Source organism: Mercenaria mercenaria, unplaced genomic scaffold (assembly GCF_021730395.1).
Source record: "Mercenaria mercenaria strain notata unplaced genomic scaffold, MADL_Memer_1 contig_1212, whole genome shotgun sequence".
In the NCBI taxonomy this organism is placed as follows: Eukaryota; Metazoa; Mollusca; class Bivalvia; order Venerida; family Veneridae; genus Mercenaria; species Mercenaria mercenaria.
The window spans coordinates 1-25672 of record NW_026459195.1 but is presented as its reverse complement, the minus strand read 5'-3'; the positions used below and the strand labels follow the sequence as shown (position 1 = coordinate 25672).

The window sequence follows — 25672 nt, the reverse complement described above, 5'->3', positions numbered from 1 at the left end:
ACTTAATTATTCTCATACTTACTGATAGTGTTTCGCATCAAATTTAGTCTAATTATACATATGGATAATCGAATAACTTAATAAGCAGAAATCCTGAAAGCTCAAAGCTTTTTATTTCACATAGTAATAAAGAGAAGTCTTAGGCTTACTTGATATTACATGGAAAACAAAATAGTAGCAACGTCTGATATAAATAAAATACATGCATATCGGTGACGTGTTAGCACAAATATATATGACAGACGTCGAAGGGGAAGGCGAAGGTTGAAATCTGAAACTCTCTATTAATCACTCGACACCTCATTCCGTATGGAATCCATCGCCACGAGGGCTTGAGAGAAGAGGCCAGTTTATATTTAGGCCCCATGTTTGTTATTGAAAAGATAGTTCAAACAGAAAACGTATAATAATAACATTTTTTAATCCATATAATGCTGTTACTTTTGAATTTAGATGAATTTCAACTTGGGGTGATAAATGAATATTAGTAATGAAATTATTATACGTATAAATACTGAGATGTCGTAAGTTTCCGTTGAGACATAACTTGCGTCACCACTCACAATGCAGACCTGGATCCATATAATTTATTCTGACTTCGTAAAAAAATTGAATCTTACGAACTCAACATTTTTCTATCGGCGATCTGAATATTTCCTATTGTTGACCTACGACCTGAACTTTTAAATGCTGAACTGCGTTCAACGGGGCGGATCGAGAGGGAGGCGCACCCGGCGCGTATCCCGTCTTAATCTTGCGAGCATACATTTTTAAGATCTCAATTTCATACCGCTTCGCTCGCAAAAAATATATATTAATTAATTATTAATAATAATAGAATTAATAATATTTATAACTGCCAGAGAGGATCACTTGAGTCAAATTGCCTTTTTGTTACTTTACAAACTTAAAAGATGGCATTGTGTAAAAAAATTAGGCCCCATGTTTGTTTAATATACTGTACTTGAGAACATTTTTTCTTGTGGGGTGGAGGGGGAGGAGGGGGGGGGGGGCAAATCACCAGACCTCGCCCTACTCTACGACTTGAATAATTCGGGTCTAGATCTAAACTGACAAGAACAATGTGGATCTACGATATTTATCTCATACCACAAGAACAATTTATTTTTGAATGTGTATGGGAAACCTTGATCTGCTAATTATAGAATGTTAAAAAAAGCGATGTTCATGACAATACAGGTATGTAATATTTGCTATAAATTTGCATTAGTAGGCTATAGCGTCGAACCACTGGACCATTTGTGCCATGCACGCTTAGATGAGATGAGCGATTGAAATGAGCTGGATTTTCTCATTGATAACCATGATTTTCATAGTATACGTTGCACGGTGTATGATCAAACCTATGAAAGGTAAAGGTCTTGATTATTATAGTGTCACCCCTACTGAAAGGGCCAGCCAATTTGGCTTATGAGACACCTATATTGTGTGTACCAATGACCTCCCAACTCCTACCACTATGCCAGGCGCCAGGCGGATAGAAGTCTGTATAACCACTCATTTAACTAGCTCGCGGCTAACGAACCGGCCTTTTCGGAACGAGTCCCATGACAAGCATTCCCCGGACGAACGCTCCCCATGGGGCTCCGCTCGAACCTTCGACCTCCCGAGGCGGACGCCTTAACCACTGGGCCACGGTGACCTATATTTCGCGGATGCATATCACTTATTCGGATGAAAACAAAGCATATCCACGGAACAGCAAATGAAATCATCCAAAATTATCACTTCACACATGCAAGTTGATTTTACAGGGTTACTACCATGAAACATAGGGAACTACTAGGTGTCAGCTTGTATAAATAGGTCAAAGAAAGGGGCATATTTACGATTTTCTGAAAATTTAAACATAATCTATAAATTTACAGATTTTTCAATACATAAATTTACAAATTGAGTGTTTGAAAACTGCTGAAATTATATTTAGACTCAAATTAAAGTGGCAACTTTCCCGAACAAATGAAAATCGTGATATTTTAAATTACAAAATTTCAACAAATGTGTCTGTATCGTGAACAGCAGAAAGAAATACAGAAAAAAACATACCAAAACGGCACCTCTAACGAGCGGCTACCTCCTCACAGCAACAGTTTTTTTTCCCTTCCATTTATTACTCTCCATAACGGTAAACGTCAGTCAAAAAAGTGTTCCCTGTCGTTATTTATACCTCCAAAATCGAGCTACTTACTGGTTTTCGGAAACCCACCAGGTTTAATTTTATTTTTGGAAAATAACTGTTATAAAACTCGTGGTTGGAATACCAAGAATCAATACCAAGAATCATGAGAATTCTGCCGTCTGAATGTACATAAAAAGGTAATGTTAAATTATTGTACTATTCTTGATTTTTAGTTTCTTAACTTCAGAATATTTATACTCATTAAAGTTATACAAAAATTAAAACTGTCTTAAATGTAGACTTTTATGTACAGGCATGATTGTTTTCTACATTTTATGTAACCATGTTCTAGATTATTATGCATGTGAAACCTTACAATAGCAAATGCGCGTACTAGTATACAAAAATCATTCAGTATTTCCAAGGGCTTTTTATTGAAAGAGTAAAACGCTTTTGTTTGGCTTTGCTGGGAAATAGAGGAATAATAGCTGACCTCACTCCTAGTCAAACCTACCATCAATTGCTTGACGGTGAAAGTTTAAAAGTGACTGACATAATTTTGTAACTATTGAAACTTCACAAATGTTTAGAGATCAAGGTCCCTACCTGCAAAACGGTCATATCCATACCCAGGTCCCTCTCTTCAATTTTGGGTAATGGGGTCAGTGCCTCTGGCTCTGAGCGGGAATTTTCGAGTCATTATCATATGAAAGGAGAATTCTTTTTCTGTCACAACATACTAGTTACTATAATTAATGTTTACACAGTTTTTCTCCAGTGTAAGATATACATAATTATGTTTAACAATTTTGGCAGCAAAATTCAAAAAAAAAAAAAAATGTTGGAGGGTGGAGGGGTAATTTTTTTTGAACATACGTTTTGGAGGGGGAATGTGTCCCAAAAATGGTTACTTGAACTCTAGTTACTGCCTAAATAAAAACATCTCAGATGTGTGGAGGGCTGTAAGACACTGTGCCTTTTTACCGGTCAGATCCCTATTGCAAGACAAACCATTGACTTACTCGTGGTGGTGGTGGTGGTGTGTGTGGGGGGGGGGGGGGGGGGGGGGGGGGGGGGGGCTTCGACGATGGACTCATTGTGACAATGTTCTTCCACATCTGAACTCCACGAGTTTTTCTAAAATAAAATAATTGTCCAATTTCTGAAACAAAATATTTCTTTAACACTATAACATTTTTGCAATATATATATTTCTTTGAAGGAAATTCCCAAGTTATAAGTTAAAAATATAAAAGTCATATCTTTTCAGTAACTATACCCGCAATATTAACATCATTTTAATTACCAATTTGCATTGTAATTATATGCCACCATGTTTATTAATCGTTCATACAAGATTATTTTAAACAGATAATAGATAACGCATTGAAAATGACATACTTATGTATTTTAAGTATAAGGGGGTCAATATGCGTTTCCGTAATGAACTATTCCTTGCAAATTACCCAAAAATAGGTCTACAAATATTTTATGACAACCTATTTATTAATCTTGTAATTGATTACTGGACCTCCATAGACAAACCCTAGTTGGGTAGGTGAGAGGTCCTGTTATCGGACCGTCAGATGCCGATTCTATGGGACCTCTGTAGCTGAGTGGTTGAGGTCGCTTTGGCTTCGAATACCATATGAAACATAGAACATGAGTTTTTGTTTCTATACTATCTTAAAAAATACAAAAATAAGGAGATAGAAAAAACATGCCCGAGTCGGGAATCGTACCCGGGTCGCCTCGGCAATAAACAACTGCCCCGCGTTTTTTACCAACCCACAACGGAGGAATTACCTCGCGTTAAATAATATACATGTAAAGCTTTATAATTAAGGGAATTTATCTCCAAATGTTCTGTATCAAACGCGTCAATTTTGAATGGTAAAATTAGTAACAACAACTAATTTTTATGTGTTTCCATAACATATAATCTGTCCAGTAACTAAGTCTCAAAGCCATCTTAAGAAATATTGAATTACCACCCGTCACCCTAAAGAAAATAGAATTTAGCAGAATTTATGTAATTAAGAAGCCAGTGGCGTTCCCTTATAGCTGCCAACCTTACAAAATGCTTGACAGTTATGGTTATCGGACAAATCGTAACTAGGTTTTAACATCTAACAAATACTATAAACCAGTTTCATACTCGGCCACTAATAAACAATGTAATCGGCATACAGTAAAATACAAACAATTTCATTTTCAGTTTTAACACCTAACTCAGTGCAGATAGTGGTATCACGCAATCAATAAAAAGTGATAGAAACACGTGACTATGAATTAAATTTTGATGATTTGTGTGTAACTAAGTCTATTAACCAAAACTAAGTGCATTTCAATACTCTACAAGTACAAAAGTTGCTGCAGCAAAAGGAAACTCCGCGCGCCAAGCAGTGTACGTAGTACTGATAGAACAGGAGATGATATAACGATGCTAGTGTCTTTGTGGTAGACCCTAGGCAAACAGACAGACTGATGGGGTTTCATGAGTGTTAGAGAAAAAACATTTCCTTTGTAGTGTGAGCTGTATTTAGTGACCTAATTATTGACTGATCATGACCAATATGCGAAACTGACCTCTAAGTTTCGGTATATGGAATGAAATGTATTGCATACACAAGGTTGTGCTTAAATTCAGACTTACCTAGTTGTTCATCCGAAATGACTGGGTTTCAGATTTAGCTCAGATGTTATCAAGACCATTATTCTGATAAATGTCTAATCAGGAATATGATACTTTCGAGTTAAATAACGAGGAAGGACTAAGATGTACAATGAATGAAAAACAACAAACGTCATTTTATCCCGCTTACAGTTTAAAAGGGACAAGAAAATCATAACCAAAGTGTTATATGTTGATGATTACGTTGGTGTATTTACTTAGAGGGTATTGTAGTTGTTGTTTTCTTCACCTCCTCCTTCGATGAATACGCAGCAATGAAAATTGACTAAAAGTTCACTACTATAAATACCTTTACCACTATATTGTCAGATACTGATCAACTGGTATTTTGGAAGGACAAACAGTCAATGTTGTGCAATCAGTCACCTCTCAAGAAAGACTATTGTTCTGATATTGCTATAGGTCAGTCTGTAAGAAACCTTTATTGAGATAATAGTTATAATACAAGTCACCTTGGTTCAAAGGCCAGTTTTGCCTTATTGTTAGGTGACATTTGTAAAAAGTTTGATTATAATTATGAATATCGAACATTAAACACATAAATACTTAACTTTAAAAAATCAAAGTATAAAACTAAAAATATTAGACACTGTTTATGGATGTTTGTTCCAGACGTACTGGCGCATTCATCAAACTGCAAACGAAAGGAATTTTTCATGTGATATCCGACACAGATTGCTTTATTTTCTGCTCATTTATTTTTTTCCTGCTTCTTTTTTGTAGTGAAACTTATTCGTTAAATCTGATGTCAATCATACATTAAAAATTTGGAAATCAAAAGGAAAAATCGTCATTTACGACATACACTGCACTCACGAAAAGCTATCACAAATATTCCGCGCCTGTCGCGCCTGTGGGCGCGAAAATTGAGAGTTAGGATTGTCACAGGGAGTCAAAACATAACGTTGTGGTACGAAACAATACGGATTTTAGGCTTGCCGCCTGTTAGCTATAAATAGTTAGCTATAAATAGTAACACTATTACGCCGAGATAGTCTAAGTTATTTGATGTATTTTTAGCTCGGATATTTTTAGCTTAGGTAAAACCTAGCTGTAACTAAAAATAGGCGTTAAAGATGTCGGACTAGGCGGTAAGTCTGATTTTTTCGGCGTATTTTTAGATTTAGTTGTGAAAACCAGTGTGTTACCAAATATAAGAAATCAATTTTATTTTCAGCAAATTCAGGATTTGAAAGACGTAATAGTTACAGCTGCGCAATTCCGCTAAGATATATTCTACGTTCAAATATTTGGGTGCCCTTAAACGTAAATTGCAAATAAAATTTATTTTATGAATTCCAGTAGTTATAAGCCGCACCTGCCTTTGTGTGCAAATTATATATCTGAACACACTGTACTAGTATACTATTTTGATTCATTCTTGTTCAATATTACTGGTATGAAGCTGTTATTTAAAAATAAATTGATGGATAATATGTGACCATGACTGAGAAAATGGGTCCAGATGAGGAAATTTGACATTTTCAGGTTTTTGCATATTTAGAAAGTATACCATTTCAGAAATAAATCCTGAAAATTTCAGATGAAATCTTCAAAATTGTCATTTTTTATGACAGATTTTGTACATAGATATTAAAAATAAAAAACAGAACATTTCAGTTATTCTTTCTTTCTAGTTTATTTCTCACTTATGGTTATGGCTAACAATTCTGAAATAAATTTATCTTCTGTTACAATTGCATGATATATATAAGATCCCTTCTTATTACACAAAATGATAATCAACTAAAATCTACAACAATTTCTATAAAAATATTTCTCAAATTGTGTTACCATGGCAACAAGTATATTAAATTCCCTTTTCTATGATAAAACTTAAAAAAAACTTGTTCACTTAAAGTAAGGACTTTAAAAAGTAAAATATTAGAAGGCATATGTATTTATAAAAATATTCTGGAAATTTCACATGAAAATATTAAGAATGTTTGGTTTTACGACAAGTTTTTGTAACATGGGTAATAACCATAAGAATAAGTTAGATTTGTCATTGTTTCTTCTTAACTTGTCTTTTAGATACTGGTAATAAATGACTATTTTGGGAAAAATGAACCTTCTTTTACTGTGAAATTTTGTTCTTGTGATGCTTACTTCAAACACAAAAATACAGCTAATTAAAATCTTTCATATTTTCTATGAAAACATTATTCAAATTGTGTTACCATGGCAACATATGCATTAATTCCCTTTTTACAATAGAACTTAAAATAAAAGCTTAATTTGAAATAATGTTTCTTATAAGTTGAATATTTCGAAGTATATGTATTCAAAAGTAAAATTTGAAAATTTTATGTGAAAAGATATAAAATGTTCGGTTTTATGACAGATTTCGTAACACGGGTAATAACCACAAGAATAAACTATTTCAGTCGTTGTTTCTTCAGTTTGTGTTTTCACTTATTGGTAATCACTGGCTATTTTTAAATAAATGAATCTTCTTTTACAAAGAATATTTAGATATTCACTTAAAGTGCAAACATCTAGCTGGCTAAAGTCCTTCACATTTTCTATAAAAACATTATTAAATTATGTTACCATGGCAACATATGCATTCGATTCTATTGTCTATAATAATACTTTTAAAAAGAGCTAAATTTGGAAAAGTGTTTCAGATAATTTGAATATTATCAAGTGGTGTGTATTCAAAAATATTATCTCAAAATTCCATGTTAAAAAAATTAAAATGTTTGTTTTATGACAGCGTTTGTAACATGAGTAATAACTACAAGAACAAGACATTTCTGTCATTGTTTCTTCATAACTTGCCTTCTACCTGCTGGTAATAAATGACTATTTTGAAATAATGAAAATATATACTATTGATTTTTTTATTGTTTATGCTTATTTTAAAGTAGAATACTAGAAAGTACAGCTAATTAAAAAATTTCTATATTTTCTAAGAAAATTGTGTTACCATGGCGACATATGTTTTAAATTCCCTTTTCCTACAATAATACCTAAAAACAAGAGCTTATTTTAAAAAAAAGTATTTCTAATAAGTTAAATATTTGAAAGTATAAGTATTCAGGAAAGAAATCTGAAAATTTCACATAAAAACTTTAAATAACAAAACAAAAAAAGTAACAAAAGTAGTTATCGTAAGAATAAACATTTCAGTCATCCCTTTCCTCATAATCTGTTTTTTTCACTGGCTAGTTATAACTGACAATACTGAAGAAAGTGAACATTCTTTTACCATTACATTATATACTGTAGATCCCTTATTGAAATACAAATCCATAACTTCAATGAAATATAATTTGAATTATGTTACCATGGCAACATACATACTAAATTCCTTTTTTCTAAAAATACTTAATAATTAACATAATAGCTTAACTTTTGATGAAGGTTACACTGCTACAAGCTCTGGTGAAAAGTAAACATTTTTTTCCCAGCCAATACTTTAATGTAGGTAACTGAAACTACAACCTTTACTTGATGTTTAACCTTAACAGCTAAACACATCTATATGAACAGCAAAACAGGCTAAAGTGTTGTGTATTAAAACGTTTGAATTCAACAACAATTTCTATCTTTTATATTCACTTCCTTTTTTCAGTTCTCAGAAAAATCCTGTCAATCACATTTTCAGTTTTCAGTTCAAGTGTTTGATGACTGACGCACTGTATCAGCAATATCATGTATTATTAAAGGTCTCAGCATTCACCCTCCTCCACAGATTCTTCTAAATTCAAAAGTGCAAGTCAGATTCAAACTTTGCATGGTCTGTGATCATTGTTGAATATTCAATCGATCTGTGATATCCTGTAACAAATAAGTAAAACATTTTATTTTAAAACATTAACCTGCGAGTCGCTTTATTTAATAAAAGCAGAGTTATCACTATTTGATTATAGATGATTCTTACAACCAATGCTCTAAAATATCGACATGCTGTCAGTATATAAAATGTACTTTGTTTGTAGATTTTGATTACTGCAAATAGGATGTTCTAAAACACATTTTTTGCATTTATTGTGTTAACCCTTAACCTGCTAAATTTGCAAAATGGACTACTCCATCTTAAATAGAGACAGTACCATTTAGCTTTTAGGGGGCTCTCATAGAAAATTTGTTGACTAAATATCAAACACTGCAGATATGATCAGACTGCACAGATGTGCAGTTGATCTTGATCTGCACTGGTTGCAAAGGCAGACATAGCTGCCTCATTCAGCCTAAGGGTTAAAAGTATACACTGTTTTAACAGCTATCAAATGGTTGTTACCTAGTTAAAACTCTCCAGACCATAACAGCAGATGTTATTTCTATTCTAGCTAGCAGCATTGTCAAAATAGAATACCAATACAGGTAGTGATGTACCATGCTCACAGTTGTCTGCCCTTAACCAACTGAGTTGCTTTCATAAACAAGAGGAAACACTTGCCTTCCTGAAAAAAGATTTTAAAGTCTTTGGTAAAGTATCTGTTATCTTCATGTATCTCAGGAACCTTTACAGCCTTCATTCTTAATCCATATTCTTGGTGCAAAAAAACTGGTAAAAAAATTCAATCACATCACAATTTCTAGTCAAGAATGGGTTAATTAAATTTGAAAATAATCAATTACAATTAAACTAAATTACAATTAATTGATTTACTTCAAATAATTAATTAAAATTCCTATTCTTTAGAATCTTCTACAATTTAATGAGATATCAACTTATACACATGTACATGTAGTGTTAAGCATTCAAATTATCCATGTACTTATTGAGTGCACAGACTTTTCTCAGGCTAATAGCCAATGTAATGAAGACTTTTCACAAACTGATCCTCCCCAAAACCGAATTGTTGAAATTAAATTTCAATAATGCCAGTTTTGTCAGTTTAAGCCATTCAATAGTCATAGTAATGTACATACATGTACAAATTCATTAGTGTAGAAGTAGACTTATTTTGTATAGGCTCCAACAAAACCTAGACAGAGGTATAATTAAATAATATATTGCATTAAAATTATAATTGGAGCGTTAGCTGCATGTTACTTACCTGATTCCTCAAAGCACATCCAAAAAATGTCACATTTTCTTCAGATCTTAAAGTAAACAGACCAATTTCCTGGCTGTTGTAGGGTATATGAACCAGCTGTAGTGGAATGAACCATCAAAGGAACAAGGAATATTTCTTTAAAGAAGATACATTACATGTACTGTAAACATCACTAAAAATCAAAAACTGAATACTTAATTCATAATGTGATTGTGAAAGGTTTCATTAACTTACCAAAATACTTTAAAACTTATTATACTATGAATCTTCTTTTAAAGGATCATAAATTGTTTTACAAAACAGCAAGGCTTAAAAATTTAAAAAGTTAAAAAGATTTTCATTATATAGCATAAATTCTCACTATCCATATACAAACATCCTGTTACAAAACATTTGAATCAACAATAATGGAAAGACAGTAGTCAGCAGACAGAAATAAACAGGACTTATGAGACCCACAGCAAAAACAGTTACCATTTTATAAATGGAAGCGTTAGGACATCCGGTAACCCGAAACCTAGCCAGTGTTTTAGCAACGGTAACAGGACGCCTAGCCTATCCTATCCTATAGGGGTTTTTAGGCGTCCGTAATCAATTTTAAAATATTGTCTGAATAAGCCTTACATGTGAATATTCAAAACCTTAGTATGCCAAAAAAATATGATACATAAATTTATTCATTACAGTATTCATATATAAAATGATCGCCGAACAGCTAGAAAAACATTCGCGGAGAGGCTAGTCGTCTTAAATTTAATTTTTGCGCGACAGCTAGAATGCAGGGGAGGCGTCCGGTTACCGGACATCTAATATTTCCTTTTAAAAATACCTTGGCTCTACTGTGAGAGGGGACTTTTCGAGAAATGATGTGACATAGGCAGGCAACTATAAGTCTGCATCAAATTTTTTAATTTTCATAGCTACATGTATTTTGTATTTTTCCATACTAATGCTTTAATATATGGACAATGAAATAATTTGATGAATCCCGGTCACCCAGAGTAAGAAGCTGCCTGCCTTCAATAATCTTTGTGACAACCCAACTGGCCATTTTATATTAAATACACAAGGCATAATGAAATCATCTGTGTTTAGTGGCCACAAGATAATTTCAAAAATTTCTCTCGGTATGTTTCGGGTTCACTTCCGGGTAAAAAGACTTATTTCAGTGAAAGTTTCAAATATTTTAGAGAATCTACATTAACAACTGTTTATAAACAGTACTTACCAAATCAGTAAACAGTATTACAAGCCTCAGATCCTTCATCGTTGAACAAAAGGTAGTAAACAAAAGTAAACTTCAATACTTCCCTTTATAAAATCCGAAACCGGAAAACATACAGTAGCGAAGGGGAAACAAACTGAGTTTGAACGAAGTATTTTGTCTCAGGCGTAATACCACTATTTTTTTACAGGTCTGATGTCTAAATATTCTTTCTCTAGTAGGCTGTTATCAATCATGTAACAAGCAGTCGTACTTTAACGGTCAAACGTTTGCTAATTAAAACATGTGTAAGAAAGCTGCGCGCGTAAACTTGGCGCAACTTTAAACGTCGTTTCTCGATATTACGTCATGCCGCATCTGGACCGGTTTTCAAAGACGACGTCACATATGTGTTAGAAAATGGTACAGTGCTTTAGGGTAGCTAAATAGCAGATTTTAGGGTAGGCCTATAGAGGATAGGTTGATAAATTTTGTATTTAGACCTGAATTAGTGTATAAAATTTCATATCATTCTTTTTCTGGCATGCAGACAGACAGTTTGACATACGTTTTAAAATAATGTTTGCTTGTTGTGTTATTTTTCATGTCATCAAATGAAAATCGAGGCTACTTTACGGACTAAATCAGTGTGTATATAAAAAAACATCAGTAGATCTACAGTAAATGAAAAGTTTTTGATAGAAATTTTAAAAAAGCTGAATGTTTTTGAAAAGAGAATACATTATTGTTCTGATTTATAGTGATCCAAGTGAAAAAATCTTGGGAAGTTTGTTTAGATGCGGATTTTAAACTAATACTGGAAAAAATGACCAAGGCTGTCCTGTACACCCTAAATCAGCACGTATGTAAACAATGGCACGGATAGAAAAAAAACATGAATTTCTATTAAAAGCTGAATGTTTTGATAGAATACCTGTTTTCTGTCTGAATACAGGAAAAACATGATCAACAATATTAGGTAAAATTTGTCGTCTTATCCGTAAAATTATCTCCCTTGAAATCACCTGGCTGTGCGATATCGATTTTTATCTGGTTGATATTTTCCAATAGAAACAAAGAAGGAAAAAAAGTTTGAACAAATATTGTTTTAATTAGAATGAACACACAATATTTATTATCCTATTGAAGTGTTCGTCATTCTTTTCTCTTTACAAAGATATAAAAATTATTTATCTAAAATGAAGAATTAATGCTTCCCTTGGCGGTTAAAAAACATAACTATCAGTCTCTGTTTACGGCATATAGTTTCTGAATAAAATAAGCAAAAACCTGTGATACGTATCTTATTCTTTGCCCTGTAGCCACTTTATTCATAATTTGAGAATATTTATTATCCTATTGAAGTATTCTACAGACAATAAACTTTTTATATATGTTTTTATTTTGAAATTATTTTAATGTCTTCTTGCTTCCCTAGACGTTTAAAAGTTGGTGATTTTTGTATTATTTCTTTATTTGCACGTGTCCGTGGTATTTCCGAACGCGTGCGGAAACGCACGAATTCGCCCGAAGTTTAGCTGCCGATGATACAGAAAGAGCTGATTGTTACAACAGAGTATTATTTTCAATTGGTAATTTTTACTGCATGCATCAATATAAAAGAAAGAAAGGTATAGAGAGGGAAGAAAGGAAAGTCATAACAATTTCATGAGTTAAATTTACACAATTAGAAAAGAAGCTGAAGTATATAAATGGTCTATATTTTACTGTTTGCTATACACATTTAGAAAAGAAGCTTCTATATTTCATTTCTTTGAATTTGAATGCAGGAAAAATTAGTTAGCTATCCGCTATACCCTGTAAAGATAATTTCTTAAAACCCTTTTCGTATTTGAAAGGTAAATTTCTAAAAGAATGTTCATCGTTCTTCGCGAATATGTAATAGTTATAGTGTTACCAGGATATATCAGAGCTAGGGGTACATCGAGGGTATTTTTCTCTGCACATATCGTCGAGGCCGGTAGGCCGAGACAGATATGTGAAGAGAAAAATAACGAGATGTACCCCTAGCTCTGATATATCCTGGTAACACACGAGCACTACATATTATAACTGTTTTATCGCATAGTTTATCATTAAAATTTATATATCATTTTCATTCAAATTTGTTTATTATTATTTTTACTATTTTGATTCCCTTTCTGTGCCTCGCTGACTGAAACACTAAAACTTCTGTTTTAGAAAATGTGTTCCCCAGATAAAAGTACCCAACAAATTTCTGCATTGGTTTTAAATCTTTGCATTTCGTTGGCCAGACATATTGTAAAACTTGTTGTTTTGTTTGTAAAAAAAATCAAAGAAAAAGAAACATTTGAGAAATCTCAGAATTTCATATATTTCATGTATTTCTGAATTTGGCAATAACTATCAAGTTTTTGAAATATTCTAGTTTATTTATTCTTTTACTTTATAAATGTAGGTGTTTGTGACAATTCTTTCTCTGTGAACTGTAAATTGGAGCTAAAATCATCTTTTCTTTGAAAGGAAAAAATTATACTCCCTTGATAGGACCTCAATAGAGAAAAAGTGTTCCGATATATATCGGAACAGTTTTACTGTGCTGATATATATCGGAACACTTTTTTTCTTATGAAACTCCATAGAGATTTCCGTGTTGATATATATCGCAACAGTTTTGTAAGATATCAGCACAGTTTTGTAGTAATAAATTAATGTGTGTTACTATGTATAACATGCTGCAAAGATCAAAGGAAAATTGCCGCACTATGCGATAATTTATTATCTCAATTTCGATTTCTGTCGCTATTACAGTACAGGTTTTGTCACGGAAGCATAAAATTATTGCTTAATAAATAGTTTAAATTACTCGAAAATCATTGGTTTTTTATATGTTCATGCAGAAACTAGTAATTTGTTCATGCAGAAACTAGTAATTTAGTTATAATCTAAGGCAAATCAAAATCTATCATATTTTACTGACTCAAGTATTGTAAGTCTTGAAAAAGTGAAGATAATTTCTTCAAATTTTCAGATTTGAAATGTAAAAGAATGTTCTTCATTAGTATTTTGTCATCTCAGTTTTGCTTTTTTTGTCCCAACATGAAATTCAGGTTTTACCATGGAACATCCCATATATTTTCATTTATGGGATATATTTATTTTGAAAGATAGCAAGGTAGAGTGATGAAAATGTTTATGATAAAAAACGTTAGCTGCAGAATGGCCATCCCTCTTAGTCGCGGAGGACAGCGACCATCTACCTAAAGTTAGTTAGTGCGTTGTGTAAGCTATGCTTTATTTTCAACATTCGCAGCAACTCTAACTACGAATCCCACATCTGGGAGTAACTATAGCATCAGCAGTTGTCTATGCAAACTTGCACTTGCCTCTGTAGTTCCGCCAGCGGGCACTAACATAGCGCAGCAGAACAGACAGAGAGTAAAACTGAAACAACTCCAAAGATGAGGATAACCTTAGACAGATGCCTCTTTACGAAGAAGCATTATAGATTCTATGTAAATGTAGTTTCAAGACGTTGGAGACTACATACTAACGTGCAGCAATAGTACATATATGCAATCAATGATTATTCAGAGACACAGACAAAACATGCAACAGGAAATATTATTGCATCCACCAGTAGGATCAATAATTTTCGGATAGAATGGTAAGACTCAAGCACTTAATTTACTTATATATTTTCAACGAAAATAGCCTATTGATGTAATTCTATGATAATTTCAGGAACGAAAAGGATGCATCATTTTCATTTGAACACTGGAATAGAAAGTAAAGATAAGACTTGGATAGATAACCAGACTCTGGCAAGAACTCCGCCAATTTATTTTCCAGGATAGACGCAATTTAAGGTAGGTCTATTTTATTGATTAATGAAATTTGAAGAAATAGTGTGATTATTTCCCTTGAATTCAAAAACATTTCTGGGGGATAATCGTACTATATATATTATAACAAAAAATAAAAAAGAACGATAGAGCATTAATATAGTACTTTTTTTATGAGAATCTATGATACAAATTTGTAAATCTCCAGTCCATTATTATTGTCTTCAAATAGATTAATCTCAAACACCAGTACAAGTTCAAATGTCCTGTATAGAACAATGTTAACTTTACACAATGCAGGTACTTTTAGCTCTCCATGGATTGTATATGTTAGAAATTGTTTGAACGAACTAGGATTGTCTGAGTATTTCATAAATCAAAAAGTTGAAAATGTATCTCATTTCAAGGCTCTAGTAAAAACAAGGCCATATGATCAGTTCTTGCAGTCCTGGAATAGCACTGTTAATGACTCTTCAAAATGCTTGGTGTACCGTATTTTTAAGCAGAAACATTGCTTTGAAAAATATCTTGATATATTACCTACAAATTTAGCCTTATCGCTTTGTAAGTTTCGCACTACAAACCACAGATTACCTATTGAAAAAGGCAGGTTCTTGGGTATTGAAAGAGAACAGCGCCTGTGTGGTTTTTGTCCGAACAACTGTCTCGGTGACGAATATCATTACATTATGGAATGTCAGTTATTTGTAAATGTCAAAACTAAATATTTGGAACAGCATTATTTGAATAATCCAAACACCTACAAATTCGAGAAGCTTATGAATAGCAGTGACAAACCTTCACTTATTAAACTTGCTCTGTTTTGTAAATCCATTATGTCATGTTTTGCTAGCTAGATATTACACTTTCTTAAGCCTTATTTCATACAACTCATTCTCCGTGTAAAACATATTTTGGCATATCTTCATAATTTTAGACTTGTTAACACTTATTATGACTAAATCCCTGTCAGTTGCTTGTACAACTATATATAGTCTTTTTCTCTAGTCATTCAGATTATGCATTGTAAGTAGTATCCATATGTATATACTACATTGTTACTTACTGTCAAATGTTACATCTTGCAACCTTTCTTCGACTAGTCATGAAAGTAAATATAAGTATTTGCAACTATTGTAAAAATACTTATTCCAATTATATACTATATAGCAACCATCCATATGCATTCCACACTGATGTTTTATTTGTTATGTTATACTGTTATAGTCTCACGCATGTAATATGCCATGACTAAATGATTAAACTTGAAACTTGAAAACTTGAACTTGAAACAGTTTGGGAGTGAGTACATGAACTATTAAAGTATATCATGTTTATCCCAAATTACAGAAAATGGAGATTTTATATATAAAAAAAACAATTATTTTCGGGTGTCCATTTCTCTCCGTGTTCCACGCTCCACGCTCAATTTGAAGTGTTATAATTCAAGAATGGGATATTTACATGTATTAGAAAGCAGTGATGCACTTTTACAGACCCCTTCTAAGGATCGGTGCAATTTCCTTTTTAACTGAAGAAACTGACTCCCTGCAAATACTTCAAAAAGTTACAATTTTTCATTCTGATCAAAACTGTATTTTTCAGCTACCATGCGGCTCCTTTTAAATTCATTTTACAAATTCATGTATCAATTGGTTGAGTCTTCATTCATTATTCAAGCTTGAATACAAATTGAAATAATTGCTCCTCTAGCCATAAAATCCGTTATTTATGAAAACTGCCTATGAAGGTTACATCTAGACCATACAATTGCCATTACAACACCCTGTCCTGCCTTGGGGTACCGCATTATCATCATCATAATTATATCATTTTTCGTAGGAAAATCTATATACTGCAAAACGAATTAGGTCTGATATTATATTCAGCAGATCTTTTGCCGTGTAGGTTCTCATGTCAGCAACAACAATTATCATTTTTATTTTTGCATATAAAAAATCAGCTGATCGAATGTGAACTTTGAACATCACGGTCGGCAAAGGGGCGCATCTATGATTTCGTGTTAGGGTTGGGGCATGAACCTTTGGTACTTTTAAAGTTTATTTTTGCGTGATAATTGAAGACGTTAAACGTGACTTTGTTGCTCTGTTCACTCCATGTGGTATAAGTAATGAAGACGTTCGAGCGTTTAACTTTCAGTTGCATAGGAATATCCACCCCAACCTTTAATGATAACTGTGTTACATGGATATTTAATTGTAGTGCTTTTGTGAATCCTCACAGTATTGTTCTTGATAAAAACATACTTGACCTGTACCTCACAAATAATCCCTCCGTTGTCCACAACATCCAAACTCTCCCAAGTTTAGGTTCTTCTGATCATGACATTGTCCATCATGAACTCAACTTAAAAAGAGGCCGTCCAATCCAGGTTAAAAGACTCATTAAATCATATAAAAATGCTGACTGGTTCAATTTCAAGATGGACTTAAAACAGTTCTCTGAGAAATTTCTCCAGTGTAAGCACACTAATCTAAATACCTCTTGGAATAGTTTCAAGGAAGAAATAAATAGGTTAAGTTCAAAGTACATCCCATCAAGATTAAGTAAATCCCGTCAAGACCTCCCATGGGTTACTCATGAAATTGTAAAACTTATTAGGAAAAGGGACAAACTTTATAAAAAGATCAAAAGGTCAACTTCCAATAATCCAGATAATGTCAAGTCATTCAAAACTCTTAAGATGGTCATCCAAAGTAAAATTAGGAATGCATATTGGTCATACTTGGACTCAGTCATATTTAATGACAGCTCAAACACAGGTCAAAAGAAAATTTTTTATTCATTCATCAAACATAACAAAACTGAAAATAATGGTGTCGCCCCTCTGCCTAGAAAGACTGCCGTGTTAGACTTCGACCTGTATATGTTCTATTTCGTTTGGAACATTAAACTTCTTTTTTTTATATAAATATTTTTTTCTCTAAGTTTCTTGTAATGTAGCTAAATCTGATAAACCGTATACATGTATATGTTTTTCATTTCTTCTGTTTTCAGATGAGCTTGTCAAAACCATTACCGGTAGAAAAACACACTATTGAAACGTTGAGGGTGTATCCAAGAGTGCATTACTTCCAAAGGAGATACCATGATCTTGTGCCGAGATTCAAAAGAGTGACTGGTATGTTTATGACGTTTGGTTTGAATCTATGTGCACAAATTCACACGAATAAATGTATACAAATTTACACGACTAAAAATAAATTATTATTAATTGTTAAAGATACTCAATGCACATGTTTCTCAAAAACTGTTCAAATTTAGATACGTACTGTATATGTAGAACATCCTCATCAAATGAATTTAAGATGTTAACCTTTTTTTTGAAGTATCGTTGATACTTAAGAACATTCTGCATTGAAATGGTACCTAAAATTCTAACTGCATGTAACAAAGTTATTCTGCTTAAATCATGATACATACCCGAGTACACTTCTAAGTCTTCTTTATAACGATGAAGCTTTCATACTTCTTCCTTCATGCAGAAAGTCAATATTTAAACTGAAAAATTTAGTCCTTGGAAAAAAAGTGGTCATTGTTAGGTACTTCAGTTATGTGAGCAGAGTAGGCATAAATTTATTTATGTGTTGCACTCTTTGAAAATAAGAGGTTCTATCGTTAGTATGTGACTCAGTTCTGTACTTTATTTGTTGTTGTTGTCGTTGAAAAGGACGTTGGTCCCATCTCAGTAACCTGTAGCGTTCATTAAATACAGACATGTGTTTTATAAGGCGTGTACTGATGTGTATATATGTATTGCAGGGTCATTTCCGAAGAGTTTTCAGGTGGAAAAACTGATCAAAGAAATTGATGACATAAATGACAAATTCACGAAGAAATTGGTGATCAGTGTTATTGGAAACTGTGAACTTGACCTTGCACATATTGTTGTATCAACCAAACCATCTGAGAAAGAGATGTTTTCGGAACTGAAGGAACCATCAAGGATGTCACTGTTCATATGCTATTCAAAGAGTGAAAAGTTGGACCAGTCTGGATTGAAGGTATGAGTGTGACACTGTGTCTGTAGGGGACGCACATCTGATTTAAGATCAGGTAGATTTAGTTATATCAGTAAGTACTGGTCAGCCTACTCAGGAACACTAGAAAATAAATGACTGTTTTGTTAATATGGTTAAACTATCGACAATAACTGTGACTTGGGCGATCGATACTCAACAGTTTCTGATATCTCGAGTGGATGTTAGGTAAAACTTTCATATACTAATTAATTTATAATTGTAAGTAGTAAGGAATAATGCACTGAAGTGGAAGGTACTCTGGACAAAATAAGTTCATGAGTGTAGAGCTCTATGGAAGTGCATGGTATCATCTGTTTGAGGTTTCTGATTTTATTTCAGCTGCTTCTTACTCATAAATATTATAATCATAAATTCTGTCAAAAATACAGCTTGTATTTCACAAGTAAATACGAAAAGGCAGAAAGATCCGTATTGTACCTTTTGTATTGCATGAAGCCGTACTACTTTCATTAACAAATATTCATGGCATGAAGTTCAGTAAAAAAGCTGGAGGTATATAACGAAAGGGTCATATCACAGTAGCTTGATCTAGGATGTTGTATTCAGCTCAAGTGGATTTTCTGGACCATGACACGGGGCGCATAAGCGCCGTCTGGCAAAATCCTAAATAATAAACCCTATTTTATCTTAGTTACATCTTCTATCTTGGTACTTGCCCCCATTGCTATTAAAATCTTAGTGTTATCTCTTCCAACCTGGTGCTTTATCTGCATTTTTATCATGTTTATCTTGATTATCTGTGTTATCTGCTCTATTTCAGTGATTTAGCAGCATTTGCATCTTGCTTTACCATCTTGATGCTTGTACCTTAATTTTCCAAGTTATCTCTTCCATCTTGAATTTTTGATATCTCTGTTACCTTGATTTTCTTTGCTGTCTGTCATAGTTCGATTCTCTATGCTCATCATGTTTCAGACTACTGCTGAGAAATCGTGTATTAAAGATATGTTTCCAAGGTGGCCCTTTACCGTGCAAATTCCTTAAATAATTCTGTTTCGCTAAAAAACATGTCCACAAGGGGGCGTGGTTAGTTTTCCCTATATGGCTATATTGGAAAATTTGAAAATCTTCTTTGAAACTGCTGGCCCAATTTTAGAATATTTGAATAGCAGTGTTCCTTAAGATACATTGTACAAGATTCTTTCATGCCATTCTGTTTCGTTTAAAAACATGCTAGCCACGATGCAGGGCTAGTTTTCCTTATATGGCTTTATGGAAAACTTTGAAGATCTCCGAAACTGCTGATCCAATCTCAAAATAGTTTAAAGCAATATTCCGTATGTTATAATCTACAAAATTCTTTGGAGGCAGTCTATTTTTCGAGAAGACATTGTTGCTAGGGTCGGGGCGGAGAGGGCTAGTTTTTTCCATACATAGCTGTATGCAAAACTTCGAAAACCTTCTCTGAAACGGCTGGCTTGATTTCAAAATAACTTCATAACAATGTGTCTTGGGAGATCCTCTTTCGAATTCCTTAATATCATTCTGTTTCCTTTAAAAGCTTGACCTCTAGGGACAGGGCTTTTCGTATATATGGCTGAAAAGTTTGATAATCTTTTTCTGTGATAATCTTTTTCTGTCAGAGGGGCCTCCGTGGCCGAGTGGTTAATGTCACTGACTTCAAATCACTTGCCCCTCATCGATGTGGGTTCGAGCCTCACTCGGGGCGTTCTTCATGTGAGGAAGCCATCCAGCTGGCTTACGGAAGGTCGGGTTGTTCTACCCAGGTGCTCGTGATGAAATAATGCACGGAGGGGCACCTGGGGTCTTCCTCCACCATTAAAGCTGGAAAGTCGCCATATGACCTATCATGTGTCGGTGCGACGTTAAATCCAACAACAACAACAACAAAAAAAATCCGTCAGATCACTGACCCCGTTGTAAAATAATTTCACAGTAATATTCTTTAATTGACCCTTAACCAACTGACTTCAAATCCTTCTGTTTCGTTGATACTGCTTTATGGGGAAATTTGGAAAACTTTCAGCCGAAGCTGTTGAAACAAGCCGCAAAACTCAGCTGGGCGATCCAGGGATTCATGGCCCTCTTCTTAATATTTTGATTTCACCAGATTGCTTGGAATACTTACACCTCTGTACCTGTAATATTTAAGTTGTCGTTTGTTATCATCGAAAACGTATAGTAGACATATGATATTTGGTGTGTATATTGCCTTGTGGGCCTTTACCAAGATTGTTCAAATTATTTCCCTGGGGTGAAAAGAGGTCCCGCCCCTGGGGTCCCAAGTTTTACTTAGACTTATATAGGGAAAAAAGCATTAAAAGATCTTCTTGCCTGAAACTGCAAGGCTTAGGCTTTTGATATTTGGTATTTTGCCTTGCCCAATGGTCCTCTACCAAGATTGTTAAAATTATGCCCCTGAGGTGAAAAGAGGCCCCTCCCAGGGGGTCCCAAGTTTTACATAGACTTATATAGGAAAAAAACTTTAAAAATCTTCGTGCCTGAAACTGCAAGTCATAGGCTTTTGATATTTGGTATGTTGCATTGCCTAGTGGTACTCCACCAAAACTGTTCAAATTATGCCCCTGGGTGAAAAGAGGCCCTGACCTGGAGGTCCCAAGTTTAATATAGACTTATATAGGGAAAAAATCTTCTTGTCTGAAAGTTCAATGTCCAGGCTTTTGATATTTGGTATTTAACATTGCCTAGTAGATCTCTAACAAGAGGGTACAAATTATACCCCTGATGTGAAAAGAGGCCCTGCCCTGGGGGTCACTTGTTATATGTGTTTTATAGGAAAAATACTTCAAAAATTATCAGATCGCATTTCCTAGACTGTTTAATTATAATTACCTGATGACCCCAAGTGATTAAGAGTCACTTGACTGTGACCTTGACCTACTTGAAATTTGCATGACGTGTACAGTTTTGCACACCGATCTTAAAACTGACTTTCAGTGACCATGAATGTGACCTTCTGACCTACAAATGTGCTTTCAAATATTTTAGCATCAGTTTGCCATTTGAAACAAATCATGTTACTCAGGTGAGCGATTCAGGGTCATCATGACCCTCTTGTTTGATTTTGCTTGTTGTCGAGCATATGCGTTTTGCAGGAGACCGAGCTTATGGGTTTTGCTTGAGACCGAGCGTACGCGTTTTGCTTGATGAGTATTTTATTTTGTTGAGAGATTGTCTCTAACGAGTCTTATCAAACCGCCATATGGTCAGTATGTTCTTCCTAGGCACCTGATAATCGCAGTGGGTCTTCCTGCAGGATCTGTTGGTTGTGCTGACGTCAGCAGTTTGTGATGTTTTTGTGATGAAATATGTTGAAATATTCTGTTGATTTTAGAGTTTATGCCGGAAAATTTGCGTTATTAAGGCAATATGTTGTATTTATATCACTTGTATTATGTCCAGCATATTTATGCTTCTCTAACCTGTCTTTGAATATTCTGCTGATTGGAACAGTTGGTGCTGGAAAAAGTACGTTATCGAGACTATATTGTGTCCAACGTTCTTTTGTAAGCTGGTGTCTTAATACCCACTTATTGAATGAATTGAACATTCACACACTGTGATGAGATGGCATACATTGTACATGTTCCATAACTCTATTTTGATTTTTACAAAAGTATGTCCTTTTCAGCTCACCTGAGCCAAAGGCTCAAGATGAGGTTTTGTGACCGCTTGATGTCCGTCGTGCGTCGTGCGTACGTCAATAATATCTAAAAAATCTTCTTCTTCAAATCTAGTGGATAGATTTACACCAAACTTCACAGAAATGATCCTTGTGTGGTACCATTTCAAAATTGCCCAAAGAATAAAATCCATTCAGAACTGTGGTCTCCATGGCAACTTAAGGGAAAAACCTTTAAAAATCTTCTTCTCTGAAACTATTAGCCGAATTTCAAAAACATTTTGTAGAAATGATCTCTAGGTGACCCTCTACCAAATTTCTTAGCCATTCTGTTTCGTTATAGGTGGCGGGGCTTATTTTCCCTATGACTGTATTGTAAATTTCAAAAAATTTCTAAACCACTGGGCAGATTTACACCAAACTTCACAGAAATTATCCTTTGGAGGCCCACTTTCAAATTTTAGTCCAAGTAATTAAAATCCGTTCAGAACTGTGGTTGACATGGGAACCTAATCGAAAATCTTTAAAAATGTTCTTCTCAGAAACTATCAGCCGGATTTCAAAAATATTTGGTAGAAATGATCTCTAGGTGACTTCGTACCAAAATTGCTTAAGCCATTCTACTTCGTTAAAAAACATGGCCGCCAGGAGGCGGGGCTTATTATGCCCCCGAAGGGAGGCATATAGTTTTTGAACCGTCTGTCAGTCTGTCGGTCTGTCAGTCTGTCCGCAATTTTCGTGTCCGGTCCATATCTTTGTCATCGATGGATGGATTTTCAAATAACTTGGCATGAATGTGTACCACAGTAAGACGACGTGTCGCGCGCAAGACCCAGGTCCGTAGCTCAAAGGTCAAGGTCACACTTAGACGTTAAAGGTCATTTTTCATGATAGTGCATTCGTGTCCGGTCCATATCTTTGTCATCCATGGATGGATTTTCAAATAACTTGGCATGAATGTGTACCACAGTAAGACGACGTGTCGCGCGCAAGACCCAGGTCCGTAGCTCAAAGGTCAAGGTCACACTTAGACGTTAAAGGTCATTTTTCATGATAGTGCATTCGTGTCCGGTCCATATCTTTGTCATCCATGGATGGATTTTCAAATAACTTGGCATGAATGTGTACCACAGTAAGACGACGTGTCGCGCGCAAGACCCAGGTCCGTAGCTCAAAGGTCAAGGTCACACTTAGACGTTAAAGGTCATATTTCATGATAGTGCATTGATGGGCGTGTCCGGTCCATATCTTTGTCATTCATGCATGGATTTTAAAATTATTGGGCATGAATGTGTACCACAGTAAGACGACGTGTCGCGCGCAAGACCCAGGTCCGTAGGTCAAAGGTCCTAAACTCTAACATCGGCCATAACTATTCATTCAAAGTGCCATCGGGGGCATGTGTCATCCTATGGAGACAGCTCTTGTTTTCCCTTTATGACTGTATTGTAAATGTCAAAAATCTTCTCTGAAACCTGAAGACCCTGAGCTTAGATATTTGGTATGCGATATTGTCTAGTGGACTTTCACCAATACTGTTCAAGTTATGATCCCAGGGTCAATGTGGTCCCTTGAATTTACTTAGAGTTCTATAGGAAAAACATAAAAAAATGTTCTTCTCTGAAATCGAGAGGCACAGAGCTTAGATATTTTACATGTGGCATTGTCTAGTGGTCCTTTACTAAGATTGTTCAGATCATGACCTAGGGTCCATATAAATCCCCGCCCTGGGGTCACTTAGTATTTATATGAGTTATAACTTATATAGGAAAAATACTTAAAAAATTATCAGATCATATTTCCTAGACTGTTTAATTATAATTACCTGACGAACCCCAAGTAATTAGGGGTCACTTGACTGTGACCTTGATCTACTGACCTACCGCTTAGATATTTTACATGTGGCCTTGTCTAGTGGTCCTTTACTAAGATTGTTCAAATCATGATTTAGGGTCCATTTAAAGCCCCGCCATTGGGTAACTTAGTATTTATATGAGTTATAACTTAATAACTTATAAAGGAAAAATACTTCAAAAATTATCAGATCATATTTCCTAGACTGTTTAATTATAGTAACCTGATGACCCCAATTAATTAGGGGTCACTTGTCTGTGACCTTGACCTACTGACCTACCGACCTACTTTCTTGCTTTTTAAGATACAGCCTTGAAATTTGGATGACATACACAGTTTTGTACATCGATCTTAAAACTGACTTTCAGTGACCATGAATTTGACCTACTGACCTATTTAATATTTTAGCATCAGTTTTACATTTTAAACATGTAGCTCTTATTACTCAGATGAGCGATCCATGGTCATCATGATCCTCTTGTTTGACTTTGATATTCGATTAACAAAGCTGTTGAATAGTCCAGCGTTGCTGTCCAACAGCTCTTGTTCTCTGACTGGCTACTATCAGTTAGCCATTGAAATAAAATCTGTTAGACTTTGCCGGCCTGTCTATGATTATTAATATTCGCTTTTCAGATCCAGTTTTGTCACCTTATTGCCCAAGACAATACTGGTTCCTTTGATGTGCTTTGAACATCAGTCGTTGGTAACCTAAAAAAACCTTTACATTGCAGAGTATCACCTCAGTGATTGATAAGTTCTACGAGGACTTTGGTAAAGAAAACCCACATTTGTTCGAAAACATGTTCGTCGTTATTGAAACTGAACAGAATCACAGCGATGAGGAGCGAAATACTTTTAGGAAGGAAGTAAATGAAATTATACGCGTGAATCTGCAAGACACTGATGTACAACCGCGACCAGACAGAGTAATTTTTGGATCAAATGGTACTGTTCTTGGAAGTAAAATATCGGAACTCTTGGAAACTATGCTTGTTGATGGTTTCCATACAGTTACCGCATATCTTGACCGTTTTGTTCGGAAGACGAAACAATATGATTCGGAAATTGATATAATCCATACCGACCTTCTCGTGAAGGCGATCCAGGCCTTTCTACGAGATGACATTGGCCTTGCTGACATGAGACAAATAGCAGAAAATGATCATTCGGAAGAAACTGAAGGAATGAGCGTTGATGAAAAGTTTTTGCAACAGCTATTAAAGAAGTTGGCAAGACTTGTGAAGTGTGCAGTTGTTGAACCATGTGCCT

At 34.5% G+C, this 25672-nt stretch overlaps 1 protein-coding gene across 1 annotated transcript; it reads left to right on the top strand.

Moving 5' to 3' along the window:
• Positions 1-5830: 5830 nt before the first annotated feature.
• On the top strand, positions 5831-25666 carry LOC123551817 (uncharacterized; the record flags this gene model as incomplete). The annotated part of the gene is made up of 5 exons (XM_053532413.1): positions 5831-5926; positions 14778-14902; positions 17897-18020; positions 18662-18903; positions 25135-25666. Coding segments are annotated over exons 3-5 (898 nt in total), but the record flags the coding sequence as incomplete, so codon positions are not given.
• Positions 25667-25672: the final 6 nt, after the last annotated feature.